General features: G+C 46.6%; 1 protein-coding gene across 2 annotated transcripts in view; it reads left to right on the forward strand.

Annotated features, from left to right (window-relative positions):
- Positions 1 to 402: 402 nt before the first annotated feature.
- The window catches only part of LOC135575091 (skin secretory protein xP2-like), a 30,951-nt gene continuing 3,921 nt past the window's right edge, over positions 403 to 27,432 (forward strand). Inside the window, exons 1-2 of one of the 2 annotated variants that reach the window (XM_065027270.1) lie at positions 403 to 807; positions 22,913 to 24,160. In XM_065027270.1, the coding sequence (XP_064883342.1) occupies positions 720 to 807; positions 22,913 to 24,160 (1,336 nt within the window). In that variant the 5' untranslated portion in view covers positions 403 to 719. The remainder of the gene's footprint in view (positions 808 to 22,912; positions 24,161 to 27,432) is intronic. The other variant, XM_065027271.1, reaches the window with a different exon arrangement.

The raw sequence follows: 27,432 nt of genomic DNA on the forward strand, positions 1-27,432 counted from the left end.
GGGTTAGGGTTATATATATACCTGGTTAAATAAAGGGTTAGGGTTATATATATACCTGGTTAAATAAAGGGTTAGGGTTATATATATACCTGGTTAAATAAAGGGTTAGGGTTATATATATACCTGGTTAAATAAAGGGTTAGGGTTATATATATATACCTGGTTAAATAAAGGGTTAGGGTTATATATATACCTGGTTAAATAAAGGGTTAGGGTTATATATATACCTGGTTAAATAAAGGGTTAGGGTTATATATATACCTGGTTAAATAAAGGGTTAGGGTTATATATATACCTGGTTAAATAAAGGTGAAATAGAAGTATAATCCACCAGGTGGGTTTTCCTGAATGAGAGGATAGGGGGCGGAGTTGGTCAACACCATCTTACCTAAACTACTTCCCTAATGTTAAGAGAGAGGGAGCAGAATTGAGGGTCTTCATTTTTTCCAGACAGTGTCTAACGCGTGGTTAGTGTGCGGAGCACAACAGTCCGTTGTCTAGGGCATGACGGCGACTAGCCATGCATAAACAGACAGGGCAGACAGACAACAGGAAATAATGGGCTCCAGCTATACCTCATAAACAACCGGCTTGTTGTTCTGTTCATGTTTTATCCAGCCAGTCGCTGTCTGAGTTGACCGAGTATCGACCGTTCGCATCTAGTCTCAGTCTTCTTTCCATATTTTCTCTTCATCTCTCCTCTCGTTTTCTTCTTCACCATGGGATGTTCTTCGTCCAGCACACAGACTGTCGATGAGGAGAAGAGACCGGGGACAAAACCCGAGGAGTCCAACGGAGACACATTTGGTGAGTAACTTATATTTTTGTCAGGCTCAGTTTTGTTTTGTTTTGTCAAAAAGTGTCAAAGTAACCCGTTTTTTCCCCCAATTTAGAATAGTTGTCACACTGCAGAAGGTTGTGTTATATGCATTGATTTTTGTCTTACTTTTAAAATTTTTTTACCATATGACATTGTGATTGTATTGATGTTTTTATTTTTGAAGGGGGCAAGGTTCTGGAAAGGAGAGAAATTGTTCCAACACTTCCGCATGGTTACACTTTACTCTTCTGAAGTCTTTTGGTGGTGGTGGGGGGTGGTGTGTTACATTGGGATTATCAATCAATCAAATGTATTTATAAAGCACTTCTTACATCAGCTGATGTCACAAAGTGCTGTACAGAAACCCAGCCTAAAACCCCCAAACAGCAAGCAATGCAGGTGTAGAAGCAAGCTCCTCGTGTGTATATATTATATTATATATTATAGAATAACTTTTTATTATGATTACTGCCTGCTGTTAATATTTACTCAGTTATTGGTGATTTTAGTTTCATCTTTTGACTAAACCACAGCCAATGATAATGCATTAGTATCTTATCTTTCCGTGAGGTCAAAAACAGAACAAAACAATCAGCTCTTGTTATCAGCCTCTTTAGAGTGTAAAACCACAGGTGTTCACCTCCTCATGTATATATATTACAGTACATTATGTTCCCTGGACAGTCACGTGTTGCCATTTAGAGAGGCCACGCAGCTCCCATCAAACGGCTGTGGAAAACGCTGCATTCTCTGCAGCGCATCTGCACCCTGAGGCTATAGGGTTCTGACCCAACCTGTTAGTTAGCCTGTACTGTGTCATATCCCTGAGGCTATAGGGTTCTGACCCAACCTGTTAGTTAGCCTGTACTGTGTCATATCCCTGAGGCTATAGGGTTCTGACCCAACCTGTTAGTTAGCCTGTACTGTGTCATATCCCTGGGGCTATAGGGTTCTGACCCAACCTGTTAGTTAGCCTGTACTGTGTCATATCCATGAGGCTATAGGGTTCTGACCCAACCTGTTAGTTAGCCTGTACTGTGTCATATCCATGAGGCTATAGGGTTCTGACCCAACCTGTTAGTTAGCCTGTACTGTGTCATATCCTGGGGCTATAGGGTTCTGACCCAACCTGTTAGTTAGCCTGTACTGTGTCATATCCATGAGGCTATAGGGTTCTGACCCAACCTGTTAGTTAGCCTGTACTGTGTCATATCCATGAGGCTATAGGGTTCTGACCCAACCTGTTAGTTAGCCTGTACTGTGTCATATCCATGAGGCTATAGGGTTCTGACCCAACCTGTTAGTTAGCCTGTACTGTGTCATATCCCTGGGGCTATAGGGTTCTGACCCAACCTGTTAGTTAGCCTGTACTGTGTCATATCCATGAGGCTATAGGGTTCTGACCCAACCTGTTAGTTAGCCTGTACTGTGTCATATCCATGAGGCTATAGGGTTCTGACCAAACCTGTTAGTTAGCCTGTACGGTGTCATATCCATGAGGCTATAGGGTTCTGAGCCAACCTGTTAGTTAGCCTGTACTGTGTCATATCCCTGAGGCTATAGGGTTCTGACCCAACCTGTTAGTTAGCCTGTACTGTGTAAATACTTCAGTTAGTTATTGAACTCATTACCCTCTATGGTTGTGAAGTCTGGGGACCAACTAAGAATTCACAAAATGGGACAAACACCTGATTGAAACTCTGCACTTTGTTTACAATGCAAAACCCCAAAACAATGCATGAAGAACAGAATTAGGACGATACCCGCTAATTATCAAAATCCAGAAGAGAGCTGATAAATTCTACAACCACCTAAAAGGAAGCGATGCCCAAACCTTCCACAACAAAGCCATCACCTACAGAGAAATGAACCTGGAGAAGAGTCCCCCTCAGCCAGTTGGTTTTGGGGCTCTGATCACAAACACAAACAGACCCCACAGAGCCCCAGGAGAGCAACACAATTAGACCCAACCACATTATCAGGATGCCAAAAGATAAATAGACTCCCTGGTCCCATTCTATATAATCAGGAGGAAGAACCTTCTAGACTCCCTGGTCCCATTCTATATAATCAGGAGGAAGAACCTTCTAGACTCACTGGTCCCATTCTATATAATCAGGAGGAAGAACCTTCTACTCACTCACTGGTCCCATTGTAGTAGACCCATTGGTCCCATTAGGCTATGGAGGTTATAGACCTACTGCATTGGCCTATATAATCAGGAGGAGGAAGAACCTATATAATTGGCCTAGATAGGCTATGGAGGTTATAGACCTACTGCATTGGCCTATGGGCTATGGAGGTTATAGACCTACTGCATTGGCCTATAGGCTATGGAAGTTATAGACCTACTGCATTGGCCTATAGGCTATGGAAGTTATAGACCTACTGCATTGGCCTATAGGCTATGGAAGTTATAGACCTACTGCATTGGCCTATAGGCTATGGCAGTTATAGACCTACTGCATTGGCCTACTAGGCTATGGAAGTTATAGACCTACTGCATTGGCCTATAGGCTATGGAAGTTATAGATATTGGCCTATAGGCTGGCATTGGCCTATGGGCTATGGAGGTTATAGACCTACTGCATTGGCCTATAGGCTATGGAGTTATAGACCTAGCATTGGCCTAGGCTATGGAAGTTATAGACCTACTGCATTGTTATAGACCTATGGGCTATGGAAGCATTTATAGACCTACTGCATTGGCCTATAGGCTATGGAAGTTATAGACCTACTGCATTGGCCTAGGTTATAGGGCTATGGAGGTTATAGACCTACTGCATTGGCCTAGATAGGCTATGGAATTGGTTATAGACCTACTGGCATTGGCCTATGGAGGTTATAGACCTACTGCATTGGCCTATGGGCTATGGAGGTTATAGACCTACTGCACTGCATTGGCCTATAGGCTATAGACCTACTGCATTGGCCTATGGAGGTTATAGACCTACTGTGCATTGGCCTATGGAGGTTATAGACCTACTATTGGCCTATGGGACCTAGACTGCATTGGCCTATGGGCTATGGAGGTTATAGACCTACTGCATTGGCCTATAGGCTATGGAAGTTATAGACCTACTGCATTGGCCTATGGGCTATGGAGGTTATAGACCTACTGCATTGGCCTATGGCCTACAGGCTATGGAGGCTATGGAAGTTATAGACCTACTGCATTGGCCTATAGGCTATGGAAGTTATAGACCTACTGCATTGGCCTATAGGCATTGGAAGTTATAGACCTACTGCATTGGCCTATAGGCTATGGAAGTTATAGACCTACTGCATTGGCCTATGGGCTATGGAAGTTATAGACCTACTGCATTGGCCTATAGGCTATGGAAGTTATAGACCTACTGCATTGGCCTATGGAGGTTATAGACCTACTGCATTGGCCTATGGGTTATAGACCTACTGCATTGGCCTATGGAGGTTATAGACCTACTGCATTGGCCTATAGGCTATGGAGGTTATAGACCTACTGCATTGGCCTATGGGCTATGGAGGTTATAGACCCTGCATTGGCCTATAGGCTATGGAGGTTATAGACCTACTGCATTGGCCTATAGGCTATGGATAGTACTATAGGCCTACTGCATTGGCCTATAGGCTATGGAAGTTATAGACCTACTGCATTGGCCTATGGAAGTTATAGACCTACTGCATTGGCCTATGGGCTATGGAGGTTATAGACCTACTGCATTGGCCTATGGAGGTTATAGACCTACTGCATTGGCCTATAGGCTATGGAAGTTATAGACCTACTGCATTGGCCTATAGGCTATGGAGGTTATAGACCTACTGCATTGGCCTATAGGCTATGGAGGTTATAGACCTACTGCATTGGCCTATAGGCTATGGAAGTTATAGACCTACTGCATTGGCCTATAGGCTATGGAGGTTATAGACCTACTGCATTGGCCTATGGAAGTTATAGACCTACTGCATTGGCCTATGGGCTATGGAAGTTATAGACCTACTGCATTGGCCTATGGGCTATGGAAGTTATAGACCTACTGCATTGGCCTATAGGCTATGGAGGTTATAGACCTACTGCATTGGCCTATGGGCTATGAGTTCCATTCGTTTATGTATTTAACCGCCAGTGGATCTCGTTGTGTCAACGTATCCAGATGGCTGACGTTAATGCTTTCCCATTAGTTGAATTTTAACTTTTTACATTTTTATCATTTTAAATTCAGATTTTTATGATTAACCACGTGACAATGATTGAGAAACTAAAACATTATTAATATATAACTGCTCCACAAAACTGCGGATATGAAAATCACAACTTGGCGGACAGAATGGTAGAAATTGTAGGATAAATTGTACAGCTTCCCCAAACTTGAAACTCTCACGCGACGCCTATGAAGTCATAATAAAATAATTGTCTCCGCGTTTCCATGGTTATAGACTGTGCCTGTAGGCTACTTTGAAGCAAGACAATACATGCCTCATGAAATGAAATTAAAGCATTCGGGTTTCAGAAGATGAATGACGTTTTCAATGTGCGTACTGCCCTACAGTTTACATTGTAAAGCGGCGGGTTGACGCGCTGATAGCCTGTTGCCTGCTGTTGAATGGCCAATTAAAGGCGCGCTTCCATCACCAGTGGAGAAATACAAATAAAACCTTTTTTTTTTTTTTTTAATCGTACACCAAACCTGTTTTTAACATGGGATTGAATTTGGAATTGTTATTCAATGAATGAGTTTATAAGCGCACGTGTTTTACTCCAGCAGCAACCAGCTGAGGAGAAATCCAGCTCAAAATACTCTGTATGCTGTGCACGTGATATGTTGGATAAATATGACGACTAACGAAAATACACACGCACATTTAATTGGACTATATTATCCAAATTAACTTGTACGCTGATAAGCATGGCGATTAAATGTATTTACAGTCCCAGTCAAAAGTTTGGGGACACCTACTAATTCCAAGGTATTACATCATTTTTTAAAAAACTATTTTCTACATTGTAGAATAATAGTGAAGACATCAAAACTATGAATGAACACATATGGAATCATGTAGTAACCAAAAAAAAGTGTTAAACAAATCAAAATCAATATATATTTGAGATTCTTCAAAGTAGCCACCCTTTGCCTTGATGACAGCTTTTTGCACACTCTTGGCATTCTCTCAACCAGCTTCATGAGGTAGTCACCTGGGATATATTTCAATGAACAGGTGTGCCTTGTTAATTTGTGGAATTTCTTTCCTTCATTAATGCGTTTGAGCCAATCAGTTGTGTTGTGACAAGGTAGGGGATGGTATACAGATGAAAACCCTATTTGGTAAAAGACCAAGTCCATATTATGGCAAGAACAGCTCAAATTAGCAAAGAGGAATGACGACCCATCATTACTTTAAGACATGAAGGTCAGTCAATACGGAATATTTAGAGTAGAGTCGCAAAAACCATCAAGCGCTGTGATGAAACTGGCGCTCGTTTGGACCGCCACAGGACAGGAAGTCCCAGAGTTACTTCCGCTGCAGAGGATACGTTTTTATTAACCTTCATTTAACCAGGCAAGTCCGTTAAGAACAAATTCTTATTTTCAATGACGGCCCTAGGAACAGTGGGTTTAACTGCCTTGTTCAGGGACAGAACGACAGATTTTTACCTTGTCAGCTCGGGGATTCAATCTAGCAACCTTTCGGTTACTAGTCCAACGCTCTAACCACTAGGCTACCCTGCCGCCTCTACACTCTAACCACTAGGCTACCCTGCCGCCTCTACACTCTAACCACTAGGCTACCCTGCCACCTCTACACTCTAACCACTAGGCTACCCTGCCACCTCTACACTCTAACCACTAGGCTACCCTGCCTCCTCTACACTCTAACCACTAGGCTACCCTGCCCCCTCTACACTCTAACCACTAGGCTACCTGCCCCCTCTACACTCTAACCACTAGGCTACCCTGCCCCTCTACACTCTAACCACTAGGCTACCCTGCCTCCTCTACACCTAACCACTAGGCTACCCTGCCCCCTCTACACTCTAACCACTAGGCTACCCTGCCACCTCTACACTCTAACCACTAGGCTACCCTGCCCCCTCTACACTCTAACCACTAGGCTACCCTGCCCCCTCTACACTCTAACCACTAGGCTACCCTGCCCCTCTACACTCTAACCACTAGGCTACCCTGCCCCCTGCCCCCTCTACACTCTAACCACTAGGCTACCCTGCCCCCTCTACACTCTAACCACTAGGCTACCCTGCCCCCTCTACACTCTAACCACTAGGCTACCCTGCCCCCTCTACACTCTAACCACTAGGCTACCCTGCCCCCTCTACACTCTAACCACTAGGCTACCCTGCCCCTCTACACTCTAACCACAGGCTACCCTGCCACCTCTACACTCTAACCACTAGGCTACCCTGCCCCTCTACACTCTAACCACTAGGCTACCCTGCCCCTCTCACTCTAACCACTAGGCTACCCTGCCCCTCTACCTCTAACCACTAGGCTACCCTGCCCCTCCACACCTAAGTTACCAGCCTCAGATTTACACTCTAAAACCACCAAATAAATGACATCTAACCACTTTTACACTCTCAACCAAATTTAGGATTTTTGAATCAGGTTCCTTCACTCTAATTGCTGCAAAGAAACCCTGACACCTCTACACTCTAAGTAGAGACTAGAAAACCACCAATGGATATTGGAATGGTGGACATCTCAACCATGAGATTTTGGCGTTGTCTTTGTGAGACACAGAGTAGTTTCACACCGTGAAGCATGGAGGAGGAGGAGGAGGTAAACAGTGGTGCTTTGCTCTGACACTGTCTGTGACATTTAGAACTCAAGGCATACTTAACCAGCATGGCTACCTAGTATTCTGCAGTGGGACCATCTTTTGTTGTTCAACAGGACAATGACCCAACACACCTCCAGGCCTAAGGGCTATTTGACCAGGAGGTGATGGAGTGCTGCTCAGATGACCTGGCCTCCACAATCACCTGACCTCAACCCACCTGAGATGGTTTGGGATGAGTTGGACCGCAGAGTGAAGGAAAAGCAGCCAACAAGTGCTCAGCATATGTGGAACTCCTTCAAGACTGTTGGAAAAGCATTCCAGGTTAAGCCTGGTTGAGAGAATACCAAGAGTGTGCAAAGCTGTCGTCAAGGCAAATGTGGATATTTGAATAACCAAGGCATACCCTGTTTTTGGGGGGACTTTGAATACATCTCAAATTTAGTTTTGGTCTACCCTGCCCACACTGGTGACTGGTAACCACACAGAGTAGTTTGACACTCTAACCACTAGGTAATTCATAGTTTTGATGTCTACTGGTATTCTAACCAGTAGCTACCCTGCCCAAACTGGTGACTGGTACACTACAACCACTAGGCTACCCTGTGACTGGTATTCTACCCTACACCAAACTGGTGGCTGGTATTCTACAATGAGTAGGTGTGCCCAAACTGGTGACTGGTATTCCACTGAGTAGGTGTGCCAAACTGGTGACTGGTATTCTAACCAGTGAGTAGGTGTGCCCAACTGGTGACTGGTATTCTAACCAGTAGGTGTGCCCAAACTGGTGACTGGTATTCTAACCAGTAGGTGTGCCCCTGGTGACTGGTATTCTACAACCACTAGGTGTGCCCAAACTGGTGACTGGTATTCTACAATGAGTAGGTGTGCCCAAACTGGTGACTGGTATTCTCAATGACCTGTGCCATCTGGTGACATTCTACAATGACTAGGTGTGCCCAAACTCAACCCACAACTGAGTAGAGTGTGCCCAGCCTGGTGACTGGTATTACATCCCAAATAAATGCTTTATAGAGTGTCAAAACAGACACATTCTCAACATCAGGTGTTCCAAACTGGTGACTGGTTCTGAATGAGTAGGCCTTCATGGTCTGTGCCCAAATTCTACACAATGAGTAGGTGTGCCCAAACTGGTGACTGTATTCAAATGAAACCCAAACTGGGACACCAATAAGAAGGTGAGCCCAAACTGGTGACTGAGAAACATGAGTAGGTGTGCCCAATGGATATTGGAATGGTAGGGACATCTGTCTTTTGGTCTGAGTGTGTGCCCAAACTGGTGAGATTTTTGAGTTCCAACCGTTGTCTTTGTGAGACACAATGAGTAGTGTGCCCAAACTGGATAATTCTACAATGAGTGGTGTGCCCAAACTGGTGACATGGAGGAGGAGGAGGAGGTGGTGCCCAAACTGGTGGTGGTATTGCTACAATGACACTGTGCCCAAACTGGTGACTTTATTTAGAATGAGGCAGGTGTAACCAGCATGGCTGACTGGTATTCTGCAGTGGGACCATCTGGTTTGTTGTTCAACATGGAGGTGTGACCCAAACTGGTGACACCTCCAGGCTTTGCCCAAACTGGTGCTATTTGATCAAGAAGTAGAGTGATGGAGTGCTGCATCAGATGAGTAGGTGTGCCCAAACTGGTGACTGGTATTCTACAATGAGATGGTGTGCCCAAACTGGGATGAGTTGGTATTCTACAATGAGAGTGCCCAAAGTGACTATTAACTGGTGACTGGTATTCTACAATGAGTAGGTGTGCCCAAACTGGTGACTGGAATTCTCAAGACTGTTGCCCAAACTGGTGAGCATTCCAGGTGTGCCCAAACTGGTGACTGGTATTCTACAATGAGAGGTGTGCCCAAACTGGTGACTGGTATGTGGCTAATTGAATAATCTCAAATGGTACTTTTTTGGGGGATTTGTAAAACTCATGACTGGTTAATTCATAGTTTTGATGTCCCAAACTGATTATTCTACAATGAGTAGGTTTGCCCAAACTGGTGACTGGTATTCTACAATGAGTAGGTGTGCCCAAACTGGTGACTGGTATTCTACAATGAGTAGGTGTGCCCAAACTGGTGACTGGTATTCTACAATGAGTAGGTGTGCCCAAACTGGTGACTGGTATTCTACAATGAGTAGGTGTGCCCAAACTGGTGACTGGTATTCTACAAGGTGTGCCCAAACTGGTGACTGGTATTCTACAATGAGTAGGTGTGCCCAAACTGGTGACTGGTATTCTACAATGAGTAGGTGTGCCCAAACTGGTGACTGGTATTCTACAATGAGTAGGTGTGCCCAAACTGGTGACTGGTATTCTACAATGAGTAGGTGTGCCCAAACTGGTGACTGGTATTCTACAATGAGTAGGTGTGCCCAAACTGGTGACTGGTATTCTGACAATGAGTAGGTGTGCCCAAACTGGTGACTGGTATTCTACAATGAGTAGGTGTGCCCAAACTGGTGACTGGTATTCTACAATGAGTAGGTGTGCCCAAACTGGTGACTGGTATTCTACAATGAGTAGGTGTGCCCAAACTGGTGACTGGTATTCTACAATGAGTAGGTGTGCCCAAACTGGTGACTGGTATTCTACAATGAGTAGGTGTGCCCAAACTGGTGACTGGTATTCTACAATGAGTAGGTGTGCCCAAACTGGTGACTGGTATTCTACAATGAGTAGGTGTGCCCAAACTGGTGACTGGTATTCTACAATGAGTAGGTGTGCCCAAACTGGTGACTGGTATTCTACAATGAGTAGGTGTGCCCAAACTGGTGACTGGTATTCTACAATGAGTAGGTGTGCCCAAACTGGTGACTGGTATTCTACAATGAGTAGGTGTGCCCAAACTGGTGACTGGTATTCTACAATGAGTAGGTGTGCCCAAACTGGTGACTGGTATTCTACAATGAGTAGGTGTGCCCAAACTGGTGACTGGTATTCTACAATGAGTAGGTGTGCCCAAACTGGTGACTGGTATTCTACAATGAGTAGGTGTGCCCAAACTGGTGACTGGTATTCTACAATGAGTAGGTGTGCCCAAACTGGTGACTGGTATTCTACAATGAGTAGGTGTGCCCAAACTGGTGACTGGTATTCTACAATGAGTAGGTGTGCCCAAACTGGTGACTGGTATTCTACAATGAGTAGGTGTGCCCAAACTGGTGACTGGTATTCTACAATGAGTAGGTGTGCCCAAACTGGTGACTGGTATTCTACAATGAGTAGGTGTGCCCAAACTGGTGACTGGTATTCTACAATGAGTAGGTGTGCCCAAACTGGTGACTGGTATTCTACAATGAGTAGGTGTGCCCAAACTGGTGACTGGTATTCTACAATGAGTAGGTGTGCCCAAACTGGTGACTGGTATTCTACAATGAGTAGGTGTGCCCAAACTGGTGACTGGTATTCTACAATGAGTAGGTGTGCCCAAACTGGTGACTGGTATTCTACAATGAGTAGGTGTGCCCAAACTGGTGACTGGTATTCTACAATGAGTAGGTGTGCCCAAACTGGTGACTGGTATTCTACAATGAGTAGGTGTGCCCAAACTGGTGACTGGTATTCTACAATGAGTAGGTGTGCCCAAACTGGTGACTGGTATTCTACAATGAGTAGGTGTGCCCAAACTGGTGACTGGTATTCTACAATGAGTAGGTGTGCCCAAACTGGTGACTGGTATTCTACAATGAGTAGGTGTGCCCAAACTGGTGACTGGTATTCTACAATGAGTAGGTGTGCCCAAACTGGTGACTGGTATTCTACAATGAGTAGGTGTGCCCAAACTGGTGACTGGTATTCTACAATGAGTAGGTGTGCCCAAACTGGTGACTGGTATTCTACAATGAGTAGGTGTGCCCAAACTGGTGACTGGTATTCTACAATGAGTAGGTGTGCCCAAACTGGTGACTGCTTCATCAGCTGGTATTTCCATCAATAAATACAAAGCATTATTTTGATATGATATTTTCTTCTTCTCCTGAACAGAAATAGTTTTTATTTATTGCTTTTCTATTGCCTTTTTATTTTTTGGCACATCCTGAGAGAGGCCCTGGTACCCACAGAGAGGCCCTGGTACCCACAGAGAGGCCCTGGTACCCACAGAGAGGCCCTGGTGCCCACAGAGAGGCCCTGGTGCCCACAGAGTGGCCTGGTACCCACAGAGTGGCCTGGTACCCACAGAGAGGCCTGGCTGACACAGGGACCATATTGTCCATTCATGGGGCCTGCCTGGCTCTGGTCCTGCCTGCCACATGGCTTCTACACACCAGGACCAGGCACAGCTGAGGGCATGATGTAATCATTTAACATACACTCACACTGTGTTCTCACTTCCCTGTTGTTACCGCCTGACCATCAGTATGTCTTTACACAGGTTGTTACTGCCTGACCATCAGTATGTCTTTATACAGGTTGTTATAGAGGGACCATCAGTATGTCTTTATACAGGTTGTTATAGAGGGACCATCAGTATGTCTTTACACAGGTTGTTATAGAGGGACCATCAGTATGTCTTTATACAGGTTGTTACTGAGGGACCATCAGTATGTCTTTATACAGGTTGTTACTGTCTGACCATCAGTATGTCTTTATACAGGTTGTTATAGAGGGACCATCAGTATGTCTTTATACAGGTTGTTACTGTCTGACCATCAGTATGTCTTTATACAGGTTGTTATAGAGGGACCATCAGTATGTCTTTATACAGGTTGTTACTGTCTGACCATCAGTATGTCTTTATACAGGTTGTTATAGAGGGACCATCAGTATGTCTTTATACAGGTTGTTATAGAGGGACCATCAGTATGTCTTTATACAGGTTGTTATAGAGGGACCATCAGTATGTCTTTATACAGGTTGTTATAGAGGGACCATCAGTATGTCTTTACACAGGTTGTTATAGAGGGACCATCAGTATGTCTTTATACAGGTTGTTACTGAGGGACCATCAGTATGTCTTTATACAGGTTGTTATAGAGGGACCATCAGTATGTCTTTATACAGGTTGTTACTGTCTGACCATCAGTATGTCTTTATACAGGTTGTTACTGCCTGACCATCAGTATGTCTTTATACAGGTTGTTACTGAGGGACCATCAGTATGTCTTTATACAGGTTGTTATAGAGGGACCATCAGTATGTCTTTATACAGGTTGTTATAGAGGGACCATCAGTATGTCTTTATACAGGTTGTTATAGAGGGACCATCAGTATGTCTTTATACAGGTTGTTATAGAGGGACCATCAGTATGTCTTTATACAGGTTGTTATAGAGGGACCATCAGTATGTCTTTATACAGGTTGTTACTGTCTGACCATCAGTATGTCTTTATACAGGTTGTTATAGAGGGACCATCAGTATGTCTTTATACAGGTTGTTACTGTCTGACCATCAGTATGTCTTTATACAGGTTGTTATAGAGGGACCATCAGTATGTCTTTATACAGGTTGTTACTGTCTGACCATCAGTATGTCTTTATATAGGTTGTTATAGAGGGACCATCAATATGTCTTTATACAGGTTGTTATAGAGGGACCATCAGTATGTCTTTATACAGGTTGTTACTGTCTGACCATCAGTATGTCTTTATACAGGTTGTTATAGAGGGACCATCAGTATGTCTTTATACAGGTTGTTACTGCCTGACCATCAGTATGTCTTTATACAGGTTGTTATATAGAGGGACCATCAGTATGTCTTTATACAGGTTGTTATAGAGGGACCATCAGTATGTCTTTATACAGGTTGTTATAGAGGGACCATCAGTATGTCTTTATACAGGTTGTTATAGAGGGACCATCAATATGTCTTTATACAGGTTGTTATAGAGGGACCATCAGTATGTCTTTATACAGGTTGTTACAGAGGGACCATCAGTATGTCTTTATACAGGTTGTTACTGTCTGACCATCAGTGTGTCTTTATACAGGTTGTTACTGCCTGACCATCAGTATGTCTTTATACAGGTTGTTATAGAGGGACCATCAGTATGTCTTTATACAGGTTGTTACTGCCTGACCATCAGTATGTCTTTATACAGGTTGTTATAGAGGGACCATCAGTATGTCTCTATACAGGTTGTTATAGAGGGACCATCAGTATGTCTTTATACAGGTTGTTATAGAGGGACCATCAGTGTGTCTTTATACAGGTTGTTACTGCCTGACCATCAGTATCTCTTTATACAGGTTGTTTGGGTCTGTCTGTTTCAGGGTGTTGTTGTAGTGCCATCTCAAGCAGTCTGTCTGTATCAGGGTGTTGTTGTAGTACCATCTCTAGCAGTCTGTCTGTTTCAGGGTGTTGTTGTAGTGCCATCTCTAGCAGTCTGTCTGTCTGTTTCAGGGTGTTGTTGTAGTACCATCTCTAGCAGTCTGTCTGTTTCAGGGTGTTGTTGTAGTACCATCTCTAGCAGTCTGTCTGTTTCAGGGTGTTGTTGTAGTACCATCTCTAGCGGTCTGTCTCTTTCAGGGTGTTGTTGTAGTACCATCTCTAGCAGTGTGTCTGTCTCTTTCAGGGTGTTGTTGTAGTACCATCTCTAGCAGTGTGTCTGTTTGAGGGTGTTGTTGTAGTGCCATCTCTAGCAGTCTGTCTGTTTCAGGGTGTTGTTGTAGTACCATCTCTAGCAGTCTGTCTGTCTGTTTCAGGGTGTTGTTGTAGTACCATCTCTAGCAGTGTGTCTGTTTCAGGGTGTTGTTGTAGTGCCATCTCTAGCAGTGTGTCTGTCTGTTTCAGGGTGTTGTTGTAGTACCATCTCTAGCGGTCTGTCTGTTTCAGGGTGTTGTTGTAGTACCATCTCTAGCAGTGTGTCTGTCTGTTTTAGGGTGTTGTTGTAGTACCATCTCTAGCAGTCTGTCTGTTTCAGGGTGTTGTTGTAGTACCATCTCTAGCAGTCTGTCTGTTTCAGGGTGTTGTTGTAGTACCATCTCTAGCAGTCTGTCTGTATCAGGGTGTTGTTGTAGTACCATCTCTAGCAGTGTGTCTGTCTGTTTCAGGGTGTTGTTGTAGTACCATCTCTAGCGGTCTGTCTGTTTCAGGGTGTTGTTGTAGTGCCATCTCTAGCAGTGTGTCTGTCTGTTTCAGGGTGTTGTTGTAGTACCATCTCTAGCAGTCTGTCTGTTTCAGGGTGTTGTTGTAGTACCATCTCTAGCAGTCTGTCTGTTTCAGGGTGTTGTTGTAGTGCCAGCCAGGTCACCTGGAGATGCTCTCTGTCTTCGTCCCGGGAGGCTGGCGTCACCTCTGAAATGTTTTATTGTACCATGCTACTACTCTGTACATGTGGCACTGCATGGTCGTGATCTGTCCCATCTAACAGCACTGTCTCACCAGTTGTATGCCAGCCAAACCCACAGTGGGGCCCCCGGGTCCCATCCCCCAGCTCTCTTCTCCCTCTGTCCAGGGATTGACTAGCTGTTTTGACTGGGATCTCTGTCATCTTTGGATGGTAATCATGTTGACACACGAGTCATCCATGCCAAGAGGGGCTCTATCTCTGTCTGTCTCTGTCCCGCCAGCCAGCCAGCTACAGACAACAGTTGTCTTGTCCCTGAGAGCTAGCTGACTGTACAACTGTAACTGCAGCATATATTTCCTCATCACATCACCCCATAGCTCCTCATCACCCCATGGCTCCTCATCACATCACCCCGTAGCTCCTCATCTCATCACCCCATAGCTCCTCATTACATCACCCCATAGCTCCTCATCACATCACCCCATAGCTCCTCATCACCCCGTAGCTCTTCACCACATCACCCCATAGCTCCTCATCACATCACCCCATAGCTCCACATCACCCCATAGCTCCTCATCACATCACCCCATAGCTCCTCATCACCCCGTAGCTCTTCACCACATCACCCCATAGCTCCTCATCACATCACCCCATAGCTCCTTATCACATCCCCCCATAGCTCCTCATCCCCCCGTAGCTCCACATCCCCCCCATAGCTCCTCATCACCCCATAGCTCCTCATCGCCCCATAGCTCCTCATCGCCCCATAGCTCCACATTGCCCCATAGCTCCTCATCACCCCATAGCTCCTCATCACCCCATAGCTCCACATCACCCCATAGCTCCTCATCACCCCATAGCTCCACATCACCCCATAGCTCCTCATCACCCCATAGCTCCACATCACCCCATAGCTCCTCATCACCCCATAGCTCCACATCACCCCATGGCTCCTCATCACATCACCCCATAGCTCCTCATCACCCCATAGCTCCTCATCACCCCATAGCTCCTCATCACCCCATAGCTCCTCATCACATCACCCCATAACTCCTCATCACCCCATAGCTCCTCATCACCCCATAGCTCCTCACCACATCACCCCATAGCTCCTCATCACATCACCCCATAGCTCCTCATCACATCACCCCATAGCTCCACATCACATCCCCCCATAGCTCCTCATCACCCCATAGCTCCTCATCACATCACCCCATAGCTCCTCACCACATCACCGCATAGCTCCTCATCACATCCCTCCATAGCTCCTCATCACCCCATAGCTCCTCATCACATCACCCCATAGCTCCTCATCACATCACCCCATAGCTCCTCATCACATCACCCCATAGCTCCTCATCACATCACCCCATAGCTCCTCACCACATCACCCCATAGCTCCTCACCCCATAGCTCCTCATCACATCCCCCCATAGCTCCTCATCACCCCATAGCTCCTCATCACATCACCCCATAGCTCCTCATCTCATCACCCCGTAGCTCCTCATCACATCACCACATAGCTCCTCATCACATCACCACATAGCTCCTCATCACATCACCCCATAGCTCCTCATCACCCCATAGCTCCTCATCACATCACCCCATAGCTCCTCATCACATCACCCCATAGCTCCTCATCACCTCATCACCCCATAGCTCCTCATCACATCACCCCATAGCTCCTCATCACATCACCCCATAGCTCCTCATCACATCACCACATAGCTCCTCATCACATCACCACATAGCTCCTCATCACATCACCACATAGCTCCTCACCACATCCCCCCCATAGCTCCTCATCACCCCATAGCTCCTCATCACATCACCCCATAGCTCCTCATCACCCCATAGCTCCTCACCACATCACCCCATAACTCCTCATCACCCCGTAGCTCCTCATCTCATCACCCCATAACTCCTCATCACCCCATAGCTCCTCATCTCATCACCCCATAGCTCCTCATCACCCCATAGCTCCTCATCACATCACCCCATAGCTCCTCATCACATCACCCCATAGCTCCTCATCACATCACCCCATAGCTCCTCATCACATCACCCCATAGCTCCTCATCACCCCATAGCTCCTCATCACCCCATAGCTCCTCATCACCCCATAGCTCCTCATCACATCACCCCATAGCTCCTCATCTCATCACCCCATAGCTCCTCATCGCCCCATGGCTCCTCATCTCATCACCCCATAGCTCCTCATCGCCCCATGGCTCCTCATCACATCACCCCATAGCTCCTCATCACCCCATAGCTCCTCATCACCCCATAGCTCCTCATCACATCACCCCATAGCTCCTCATCACATCACCCCATAGCTCCTCATCACATCACCCCATAGCTCCTCATCATCACATCACCCCATAGCTCCTCATCACCCCATAGCTCCTCATCACATCACCCCATAGCTCCTCATCACCCCATAGCTCCTCATCGCCCCATAACTCCTCATGTAGACCTCCAAATCCATCTCTCTCTGTTTGCTTGTCTTCCATTGGTCTGGTTGGTTCCTACTTTGTGCCAGCCCATCACATTCCTTTCCAGTCATTGCTCCCTGGTCTTTAGGGACAACGACAGTCAAACCAAACCCGGGAAGCTGCAGTGTCGAATTAAATCTTTTTTGGGGTTTATGTCATGCATGAATCAATCAGGGGGAGTTAACAGTGACATGGATTAATAAATATGAAGGGTTGTGATCAGTCTAAGAACAGATTTCCTGAACTGTTTTTGCTGGCAGACTGGTCCCAGATCTGTTAGTGGTATCTTGCCAACTCCTATGGTCATTCATTGTATTGTGAAACGTCCTAGACGTGGGCTATACAACACAAACAGATCTGGGACCAGGCTCAGACTATCTGTTGTGTGTTTCCCAGGTGTCCGGTAGCCTACCACTTGGATGGGTATGTCCCCATCTGGTCTGTATCATTCATATACACTTCCTCGTCCAGTTTCATAACTAGGGTGAACCTTGTCCTCAGGGCTCAGAGAAAACCACAGGTTGTTTTCAATAAATCACATTCTTCAACCACCCCCTCCCCCCCGGGGGAAATGGAAGATGAGTTTTTCAACCCCCCCCCTCCTCCCGGGGAAATGGAAGATGAGTTTTTCAACCCCCTCCCCCAGGGAAATGGAAGATGAGTTTTTCAACCCCCCTCCCCGGGAAATGGAAGATGAGTTTTTCAACCCCCCTCCCCCAGGGAAATGGAAGATGAGTTTTTCAACCCCCCTCCCCGGGGAAATGGAAGATGAGCTTTTCAGCCCCCCCCTCCCCCTCCCCGGGAAATGGAAGATGAGTTTTTCAACCCCTCCCCGGGGAAATGGAAGATGAGGTTTTTCAACCCCCCTCCCCCGGGAAATGGAAGATGAGTTTTTCAACCACCCCCCTCCCCGGGGAAATGGAAGATGAGCTTTTCAACCCCCCTCCCCCGGGGAAATGGAAGATGAGCTTTTCAACCCCTCCCCCTCCCCGGGGAAATGGAAGATGAGGTTTTTCAACCCCTCCCCCCCCCCCGGGGAAATGGAAGATGAGCTTTTCAACCCCCCTCCCCCGGGGAAATGGAAGATGAGTTTTTCAACCCCCCCCCCCGGGAAATGGAAGATGAGTTTTCAACCCCCCCCCCGGGGAATGGAAGATGAGGTTTTTCATCTGTTTAAGTTCCACATGTCCTAGAGATTCTCTGTGTCTTATTGTTGTCCCTCCCTGCTGAGTCAAACCAACTGGACTCTCCTACCAAGGGGCCCACTTTCTGTTCAGTCATACAGCAGTTGAAATACTTCAGGATGCTCCAACAACCAAAGCATTAGAATACAAAAGTGGGGAAAACGGTTCCCCTCGTCACAACATAATGGTTGATTTAACATGACAGGTACCCTGAAGAGTCAGTGTCACCTTTGACACGGTTCCCCTCGTCACAACATAATGGTTGATTTAACATGACAGGTACCCTGAAGAGTCAGTGTCACCTTTGACACGGTTCCCCTCTTCACAACATAATGGTTGATTTAACATGACAGGTACCCTGAAGAGTCAGTGTCACCTTTGACACGGTTCCCCTCGTCACAACATAATGGTTGATTTAACATGACAGGTACCCTGAAGAGTCAGTGTCACCTTTGACACGGTTCCCCTCGTCACAACATAATGGTTGATTTAACATGACAGGTACCCTGAAGAGTCAGTGTCACCTTTGACACGGTTCCCCTCTTCACAACATAATGGTTGATTTAACATGACAGGTACCCTGAAGAGTCAGTGTCACCTTTGACACGGTTCCCCTCTTCACAACATAATGGTTGATTTAACATGACAGGTACCCTGAAGAGTCAGTGTTACCTTTGACACGGTTCCCCTCGTCACAACATAATGGTTGATTTAACATGACAGGTACCCTGAAGAGTCAGTGTTACCTTTGACACGGTTCCCCTCTTCACAACATAATGGTTGATTTAACATGACAGGTACCCTGAAGAGTCAGTGTCACCTTTGACACGGTTCCCCTCGTCACAACATAATGGTTGATTTAACATGACAGGTACCCTGAAGAGTCAGTGTCACCTTTGACACGGTTCCCCTCGTCACAACATAATGGTTGATTTAACATGACAGGTACCCTGAAGAGTCAGTGTCACCTTTGACACGGTTCCCCTCGTCACAACATAATGGTTGATTTAACATGACAGGTACCCTGAAGAGTCAGTGTCACCTTTGACACGGTTCCCCTTCACAACATAAAGGTTGATTTAACATGACAGGTACCCTGAAGAGTCAGTGTCACCTTTGACACGGTTCCCTCGTCACAACATAATGGTTGATTTAACATGACAGGTACCCTGAAGAGTCAGTGTCACCTTTGACACGGTTCCCCTCGTCACAACATAATGGTTGATTTAACATGACAGGTACCCTGAAGAGTCAGTGTCACCTTTGACACGGTTCCCCTCTTCACAACATAATGGTCGATTTAACATGACAGGTACCCTGAAGAGTCAGTGTCACCTTTGACAGCAAATGGTGCATTTGACCTTTCTGAACTTTGGCATCTGCAACAGCGACACCAACAGTGAACAGCTCATCGTTGTTCTGTAGATTGATTTGTTGCATTACATCTAATCCCAGTTAGACAGTACTGTAGTGGTTCAGTCTCAGTATGTAATAGATTTAGATGGAATGTTCCACTAGATCAGCAGCATGTATTACTCAGTATGTAATAGATTTAGATGGAATGTTCCACTAGATCAACAGCATGTATTACTCTGTATGTAATAGATTTAGATGGAATGTTCCACTAGATCAACAGCAACCCCCTGAAGACTGATGGCCCATATGCCATTGTTTCAGATAAATACAAAACCATGTTTCTAACCGCGTTTCAGATCAATACCGACCGCGTTTCAGATCAATACCGACCGCGTTTCAGATCAATACCGACCATGTAGTAGAAGATCATGGATCGGGTTAGCAGGAGTTACTATGGAATGTTTTAGGTGTTACCGTGGCAGTAGATCATGGATTGGGTTAGCAGGAGTTACTATGGAATGTTTTAGGTGTTACCGTGGCAGTAGATCATGGATTGGGTTAGCAGGAGTCACTATGGAATGTTGTAGGTGTTACCGTGGCAGTAGATCATGGATTGGGTTAGCAGGAGTCACTATGGAATGTTTTAGGTGTTACCGTGGCAGTAGATCATGGATTGGGTTAGCAGGAGTTACTATGGAATGTTGTAGGTGTTACCGTGGCAGTAGATCATGGATTGGGTTAGCAGGAGTCACTATGGAATGTTTTAGGTGTTACCGTGGCAGTAGATCATGGATTGGGTTAGCAGGAGTCACTATGGAATGTTTTAGGTGTTACCGTGGCAGTAGATCATGGATTGGGTTAGCAGGAGTTACTATGGAATGTTGTAGGTGTTACCGTGGCAATAGATCATGGATTGGGTTAGCAGGAGTTACTATGGAATGTTGTAGGTGTTACCGTGGCAATAGATCATGGATTGGGTTAGCAGGAGTCACTATGGAATGTTGTAGGTGTTACCGTGGCAGTAGATCATGGATTGGGTTAGCAGGAGTTACTATGGAATGTTTTAGGTGTTACCGTGGTAGTAGATTGGGTTAGCAGGAGTCACTATGGAATGTTTTAGGTGTTACCGTGGCAGTAGATTGGGTTAGCAGGAGTCACTATGGAATGTTTTAGGTGTTACCGTGGCAGTAGATCATGGATTGGGTTAGCAGGAGTCACTATGGAATGTTTTAGGTGTTACCGTGGCAGTAGACTGGGTTAGCAGGAGTCACTATGGAATGTTTTAGGTGTTACCGTGGCAGTAGACTGGGTTAGCAGGAGTTACTATGGAATGTTTTAGGTGTTACCGTGGCAGTAGATCATGGATTGGGTTAGCAGGAGTCACTATGGAATGTTTTAGGTGTTACCGTGGCAGTAGATCATGGATTGGGTTAGCAGGAGTCACTATGGAATGTTTTAGGTGTTACCGTGGCAGTAGATCATGGATTGGGTTAGCAGGAGTTACTATGGAATGTTGTAGGTGTTACCGTGGCAATAGATCATGGATTGGGTTAGCAGGAGTTACTATGGAATGTTGTAGGTGTTACCGTGGCAATAGATCATGGATTGGGTTAGCAGGAGTCACTATGGAATGTTGTAGGTGTTACCGTGGCAGTAGATCATGGATTGGGTTAGCAGGAGTTACTATGGAATGTTTTAGGTGTTACCGTGGCAGTAGATTGGGTTAATAGGAGTCACTATGGAATGTTTTAGGTGTTACCGTGGCAGTAGATTGGGTTAGCAGGAGTCACTATGGAATGTTTTAGGTGTTACCGTGGCAGTAGATCATGGATTGGGTTAGCAGGAGTCACTATGGAATGTTTTAGGTGTTACCGTGGCAGTAGATTGGGTTAGCAGGAGTCACTATGGAATGTTTTAGGTGTAACCGTGGCAGTAGATTGGGTTAGCAGGAGTCACTATGGAATGTTTTAGGTGTTACCGTGGCAGTAGATCATGGATTGGGTTAGCAGGAGTCACTATGGAATGTTTTAGGTGTTACCGTGGCAGTAGATCGGGTTAGCAGGAGTTACTATGGAATGTTTTAGGTGTTACCGTGGCAGTAGATCATGGATTGGGTTAGCAGGAGTCACTATGGAATGTTTTAGGTGTTACCGTGGCAGTAGATCATGGATTGGGTTAGCAGGAGTTACTATGGAATGTTTTAGGTGTTACCGTGGCAGTAGATCATGGATTGGGTTAGCAGGAGTCACTATGGAATGTTTTAGGTGTTACCGTGGCAGTAGATCGGGTTAGCAGGAGTTACTATGGAATGTTTTAGGTGTTACCGTGGCAATAGATCATGGATTGGGTTAGCAGGAGTTACTATGGAATGTTTTAGGTGTTACCGTGGCAATAGATCATGGATTGTGGGTTAGCAGGAGTTACTATGGAATGTTTTAGGTGTTACCGTGGCAGTAGATCATGGATTGGGTTAGCAGGAGTTACTATGGAATGTTTTAGGTGTTACCGTGGCAGTAGATCATGGATTGGGTTAGCAGGAGTTACTATGGAATGTTTTAGGTCTTACCGTGGCAGTAGATCGGGTTAGCAGGAGTTACTATGGAATGTTTTAGGTGTTACCGTGGCAGTAGATCGGGTTAGCAGGAGTTACTATGGAATGTTTTAGGTGTTACCGTGGCAGTAGATCGGGTTAGCAGGAGTTACTATGGAATGTTTTAGGTGTTACCGTGGCAGTAGATCGGGTTAGCAGGAGTTACTATGGAATGTTTTAGGTGTTACCGTGGCTAGATTCAGGTTCATGACAACACAGACACACCAAGGTCATAACTTCCAGGCATTCAAGCCTATCAGATCCTTCATTAGTTCAACTTAACCAATGTTTGGAATTCAATAAAGTGAGGAAACGTTTTGCTGTGATCTTCTATCAGGAACGTTCCAGGTGGATCTGGTGTCAGATGTCAGGTTAAACCTAGAAATACATTTCTTTCATGAACCTCCATGTTTCTCTGTGTTTTTATTCCAGTTGTCAGGAATGGTCACATCTCGGAGGACACGGAGACCATCGCTGACCAGATGCAACTTCCTGTCCAGAGTGCCCTGACTGATGACTCTGAGGAACCCGTCATCATGGCCTCAGAGGCCCTGGAGACCATGGGGTCTGGATGGGAGGAGGACCAGGTCCTGGAGATGCTGGCTGCAGCCGAGCCAGAGGTTCCCCCTGAAGCCCCTGCTGAGGCTGCAGCTGTAGAAGCAGAGGTCCCTTCAGAGGCTGTGGTCTTAGTGGAGGTGGCGGCCCCTGTTGAGGCTGTCGTGGTTGAGGCCGCTCCTGTGGCAGAGGCTCCTGCTGAGACAGTGGTGTCTGAGGAGGCCCCTGTTGTTGAAACTGGAGCTGCAGTGGAGGTGGCTACCCTGGTCGAGGCAGCTGCACCTGTGGAAGCTGCTGCCCCAGTCGAGGTGGCTGAAACTGTCCCAGAGGCAGCTCCAGCCCCGACAGAGGAGACCCCAGCTCCAGCCCCGACAGAGGAGACCCCAGCTCCAGCCCCGACAGAGGAGACCCCAGCTCCAGCCCCGACAGAGGAGACCCCAGCTCCACCCCCGACAGAGGAGACCCCAGCTCCAGCCCCGACAGAGGAGACCCCAGCTCCAGCCCCGACAGCGGAGACCCCAGCTCCAGCCCCAAAAGAGGAGACCAAAGATTCCCCAGCCCCTGTGGCCGCTGTCCCTGAGCCAGTAACCCCTGCTGCTGAGCCTGTGGCCGCTGTCCCAGAGGGGGCCCCCGCTGTGGAGGCCCCTGCACCCAGTGGCCCCATAACTGACCTTGTTGTTGCTGCTGAGCCTGCAGCAGAGCCAATAACCACCCCTGTGGCTGTGGAGGCCCCTGTAGCAGCCGTTGCCAATGAGCCTGTGGAGGCCCCTGTAGCAGCCGTTGCCAATGAGCCTGTGGAGGCCCCAGGTGAGGTGACAGCTCCAGCCCCAGAGCCTGCAGTAGAGACTCCTACCCCTGCTCCCGAAGCCGCCCCAGAGCTAACACCAGCCGCCCCCGCTCCTGCTCCCTCAGACGCCCCTACCCCTGCCCCAGAGCTAACACCAGCCGCCCCTGCTCCTGTGGCCCCGCCTACTCCTGCCCCAGAGCTAACACCAGCCACCCCTGCTCCTGTGGCCCCGCCTACTCCTACCCCAGAGCTAACACCAGCCACCCCTGCGGCTCCGCCTACACCAGCCACCCCTGCGGCCCCGCCTATTCCTGCTATCTCAATCCCAGAGATTGATGGTATGTACCCCTCTAACACTTCATCCTCACGGACACAATCACTCTACATATTTAAACCAGTCATCAAACGTCAACCCTGTCTTACTATGGTGTATTTACCAGGCTCGCAAATAGTTGCATTGCGATTCTTGTGTGGTCACATTTCACCTCCGTAACACAGCACCAACTGATTTGTACTGAGGGACAATTAAATGCCACAGAGCAAAATGGCTGCCATTTATTGTCCTGATTAGCCCCAGGGAGGTTATGATTGTTCTTCCAGCTCATAGATTCACTAAATTGATATGTTACCTAGAACACCGGTCTCTCCTGACCTAAATAAGGTGTGTCAGTCAGTCTGTTGTAGCCGGATCAGGCTTATCTGGAAAATGGTTGGTCCTCCCCTGCCCCAGGCACAAATAGCTGAGAAGAGCCTGTGAGCCTGTCTAGTGACTCGTAGTAAGTCATTAGGTAGATAATTCATGTTTATTCATGGCCCCTTGTCATGGAATAGTTGAGATTAGGTTATTATCCCACTGTTCTGGCCAAAGCATGTCAGAACCCCACCATAAATCTCTACAGTCACAATAGAATCTTCAATCATAGTAGAATCTTCGCAATCACAATAGAATTTTCACAATAGAAATTTCACAATCACAATCTTCACAATCACAATAGAAACTTCACAATCACAATAGAATTTCCACAATAGAATCTTCACAATATAATCTACACAATCATGATAGAATCTTCACAATAGAATCTTCACAATCATGATAGAATCTTCACAATAGAATCTACACAATATAATCTACACAATCATGATAGAATCTTCACAATAGAATCTACACAATATAATCTACACAATCATGATAGAATCTTCACAATAGAAATTTCACAATCACAATAGAATCTACACAATCACAATAGAATTTTCACAAAATGATTCTGTGTTTAAATGAGGGTGAAGATAAGTCCAGCATGTCTGTTTGAGTTGGGAGATTTCCCCTGAGTCACAGAGGAAAAGCCATGCTCTGTTTCAGGGCTATGTTTAGCTATAGGTAACCCGTCTATGTAGTGCTGCCCAGAAAAATGTGATGAGCCCAAAGTTCTGTTACCTTATATCCACTACCAGGAAAACCACTGCTACTGTACAGCCCACTATGTGTAGGCCTACAGTCAGTTCCTATGGTTACGGGTACTGTACAGCCCACTATGTGTAGGCCTACAGTCAGTTCCTGTGGTTACAGGTACTGTACAGCCCACTATGTGTAGGTCTGCAGTCAGTTCCTGTGGTTACGGGTACTGTACAGCCCACTATGAGTAGGTCTGCAGTCAGTTCCTGTGGTTACGGGTACTGTACAGCCCACTATGTGTAGGCCTACAGTCAGTTCCTGTGGTTACGGGTACTGTACAGCCCACTATGTGTAGGCCTACAGTCAGTTCCTGTGGTTACGGGGACTGTACAGCCCACTATGTGTAGGCCCACAGTCAGTTCCTGTGGTTACGGGTACTGTACAGCCCACTATGTGTAGGTCTACAGTCAGTTCCTGTGGTTACGGGTACTGTACAGCCCACTATGTGTAGGCCTACAGTCAGTTCCTGTGGTTACGGGTACTGTACAGCCCACTATGTGTAGGTCTGCAGTCAGTTCCTGTGGTTACGGGTACTGTACAGCCCACTATGTGTAGGCCTACAGTCAGTTCCTGTGGTTACGGGGACTGTACAGCCCACTATGTGTAGGCCCACAGTCAGTTCCTGTGGTTACGGGTACTGTACAGCCCACTATGTGTAGGTCTACAGTCAGTTCCTGTGGTTACGGGTACTGTACAGCCCACTATGTGTAGGCCTACAGTCAGTTCCTGTGGTTACGGGTACTGTACAGCCCACTATGTGTAGGTCTGCAGTCAGTTCCTGTGGTTACGGGTACTGTACAGCCCACTATGTGTAGGCCTACAGTCAGTTCCTGTGGTTACGGGTACTGTACAGCCCGCTATGTGTAGGCCTACAGTCAGTTCCTGTGGTTACGGGTACTGTACAGCCCACTATGTGTAGGTCTGCAGTCAGTTCCTGTGGTTACAGGTACTGTACAGCCCACTATGTGTAGGCCTACAGTCAGTTCCTGTGGTTATGGGTACTGTACAGCCCACTATGTGTAGGCCTACAGTCAGTTCCTGTGGTTACGGGTACTGTACAGCCCACTATGTGTAGGCCTACAGTCAGTTCCTGTGGTTACGGGTACTGTACAGCCCACTATGTGTAGGCCCACAGTCAGTTCCTGTGGTTACGGGTACTGTACAGCCCACTATGTGTAGGCCTACAGTCAGTTCCTGTGGTTACGGGTACTGTACAGCCCACTATGTGTAGGTCTAGTCAGTTCCTGTGGTTACGGGTACTGTACAGCCCACTATGTGTAGGCCCACAGTCAGTTCCTGTGGTTACAGGTACTGTACAGCCCACTATGTGTAGGTCTGCAGTCAGTTCCTGTGGTTATGGGTAGTGGTTCTCTCTCTCTCTCTACCTACCTACCAGACATGCAGAGTGAGTAGTAGAGCTCTCCAGTGGTTCCTAGTCTGTCTGTCTCTGTCACTACTTAACCAGACATGCAGAGTGAGTAGTAGAGCTCTCCAGTGGTTCCTAGTCTGTCTGTCTCTGTCACTACTTAACCAGACATGCAGACTGAGTAGTAGAGCTCTCCAGTGGTTCCTAGTCTGTCCGTCTGTCTGTCCGTCTGCCCCTCCACTCTCCAAACACAGAAAGAACAAACTGTCCCTTTTAGGCAGAGAGAGAGGACATGTGCTACTGTCAGGAGTTGCATAACTCTCTCTCTCTCTGTGGTGAATGCTGTTTGCATGGCTGGACACACACCCTATAACCAGGTTATTCACCAAGCCAGCTCTGCTGAACAAGATGATCTGGTAACAGAGAGAGGTTTGACTCTAGGGCTCTCTGCTACTATTCACCAAGCCGGCTCTGCTGAACAAGATGATCTGGTAACAGAGAGAGGTTTGACTCTAGGGCTCTCTGCTACTATTCACCAAGCCGGCTCTGCTGAACAAGATGATCTGGTAACAGAGAGGTTTGACTCTAGGGCTCTCTGCTACTATTCACCAAGCCGGCTCTGCTGAACAAGATAATCTGGTAACAGAGAGAGGTTTGACTCTAGGGCTCTCTGCTACTATTCACCAAGCCGGCTCTGCTGAACAAGATAATCTGGTAACAGAGAGAGGTTTGACTCTAGGGCTCTCTGCTACTATTCACCAAGCCGGCTCTGCTGAACAAGATAATCTGGT

Source organism: Oncorhynchus nerka, linkage group LG14 (assembly GCF_034236695.1).
Source record: "Oncorhynchus nerka isolate Pitt River linkage group LG14, Oner_Uvic_2.0, whole genome shotgun sequence".
Classification (NCBI taxonomy): domain Eukaryota; kingdom Metazoa; phylum Chordata; class Actinopteri; order Salmoniformes; family Salmonidae; genus Oncorhynchus; species Oncorhynchus nerka.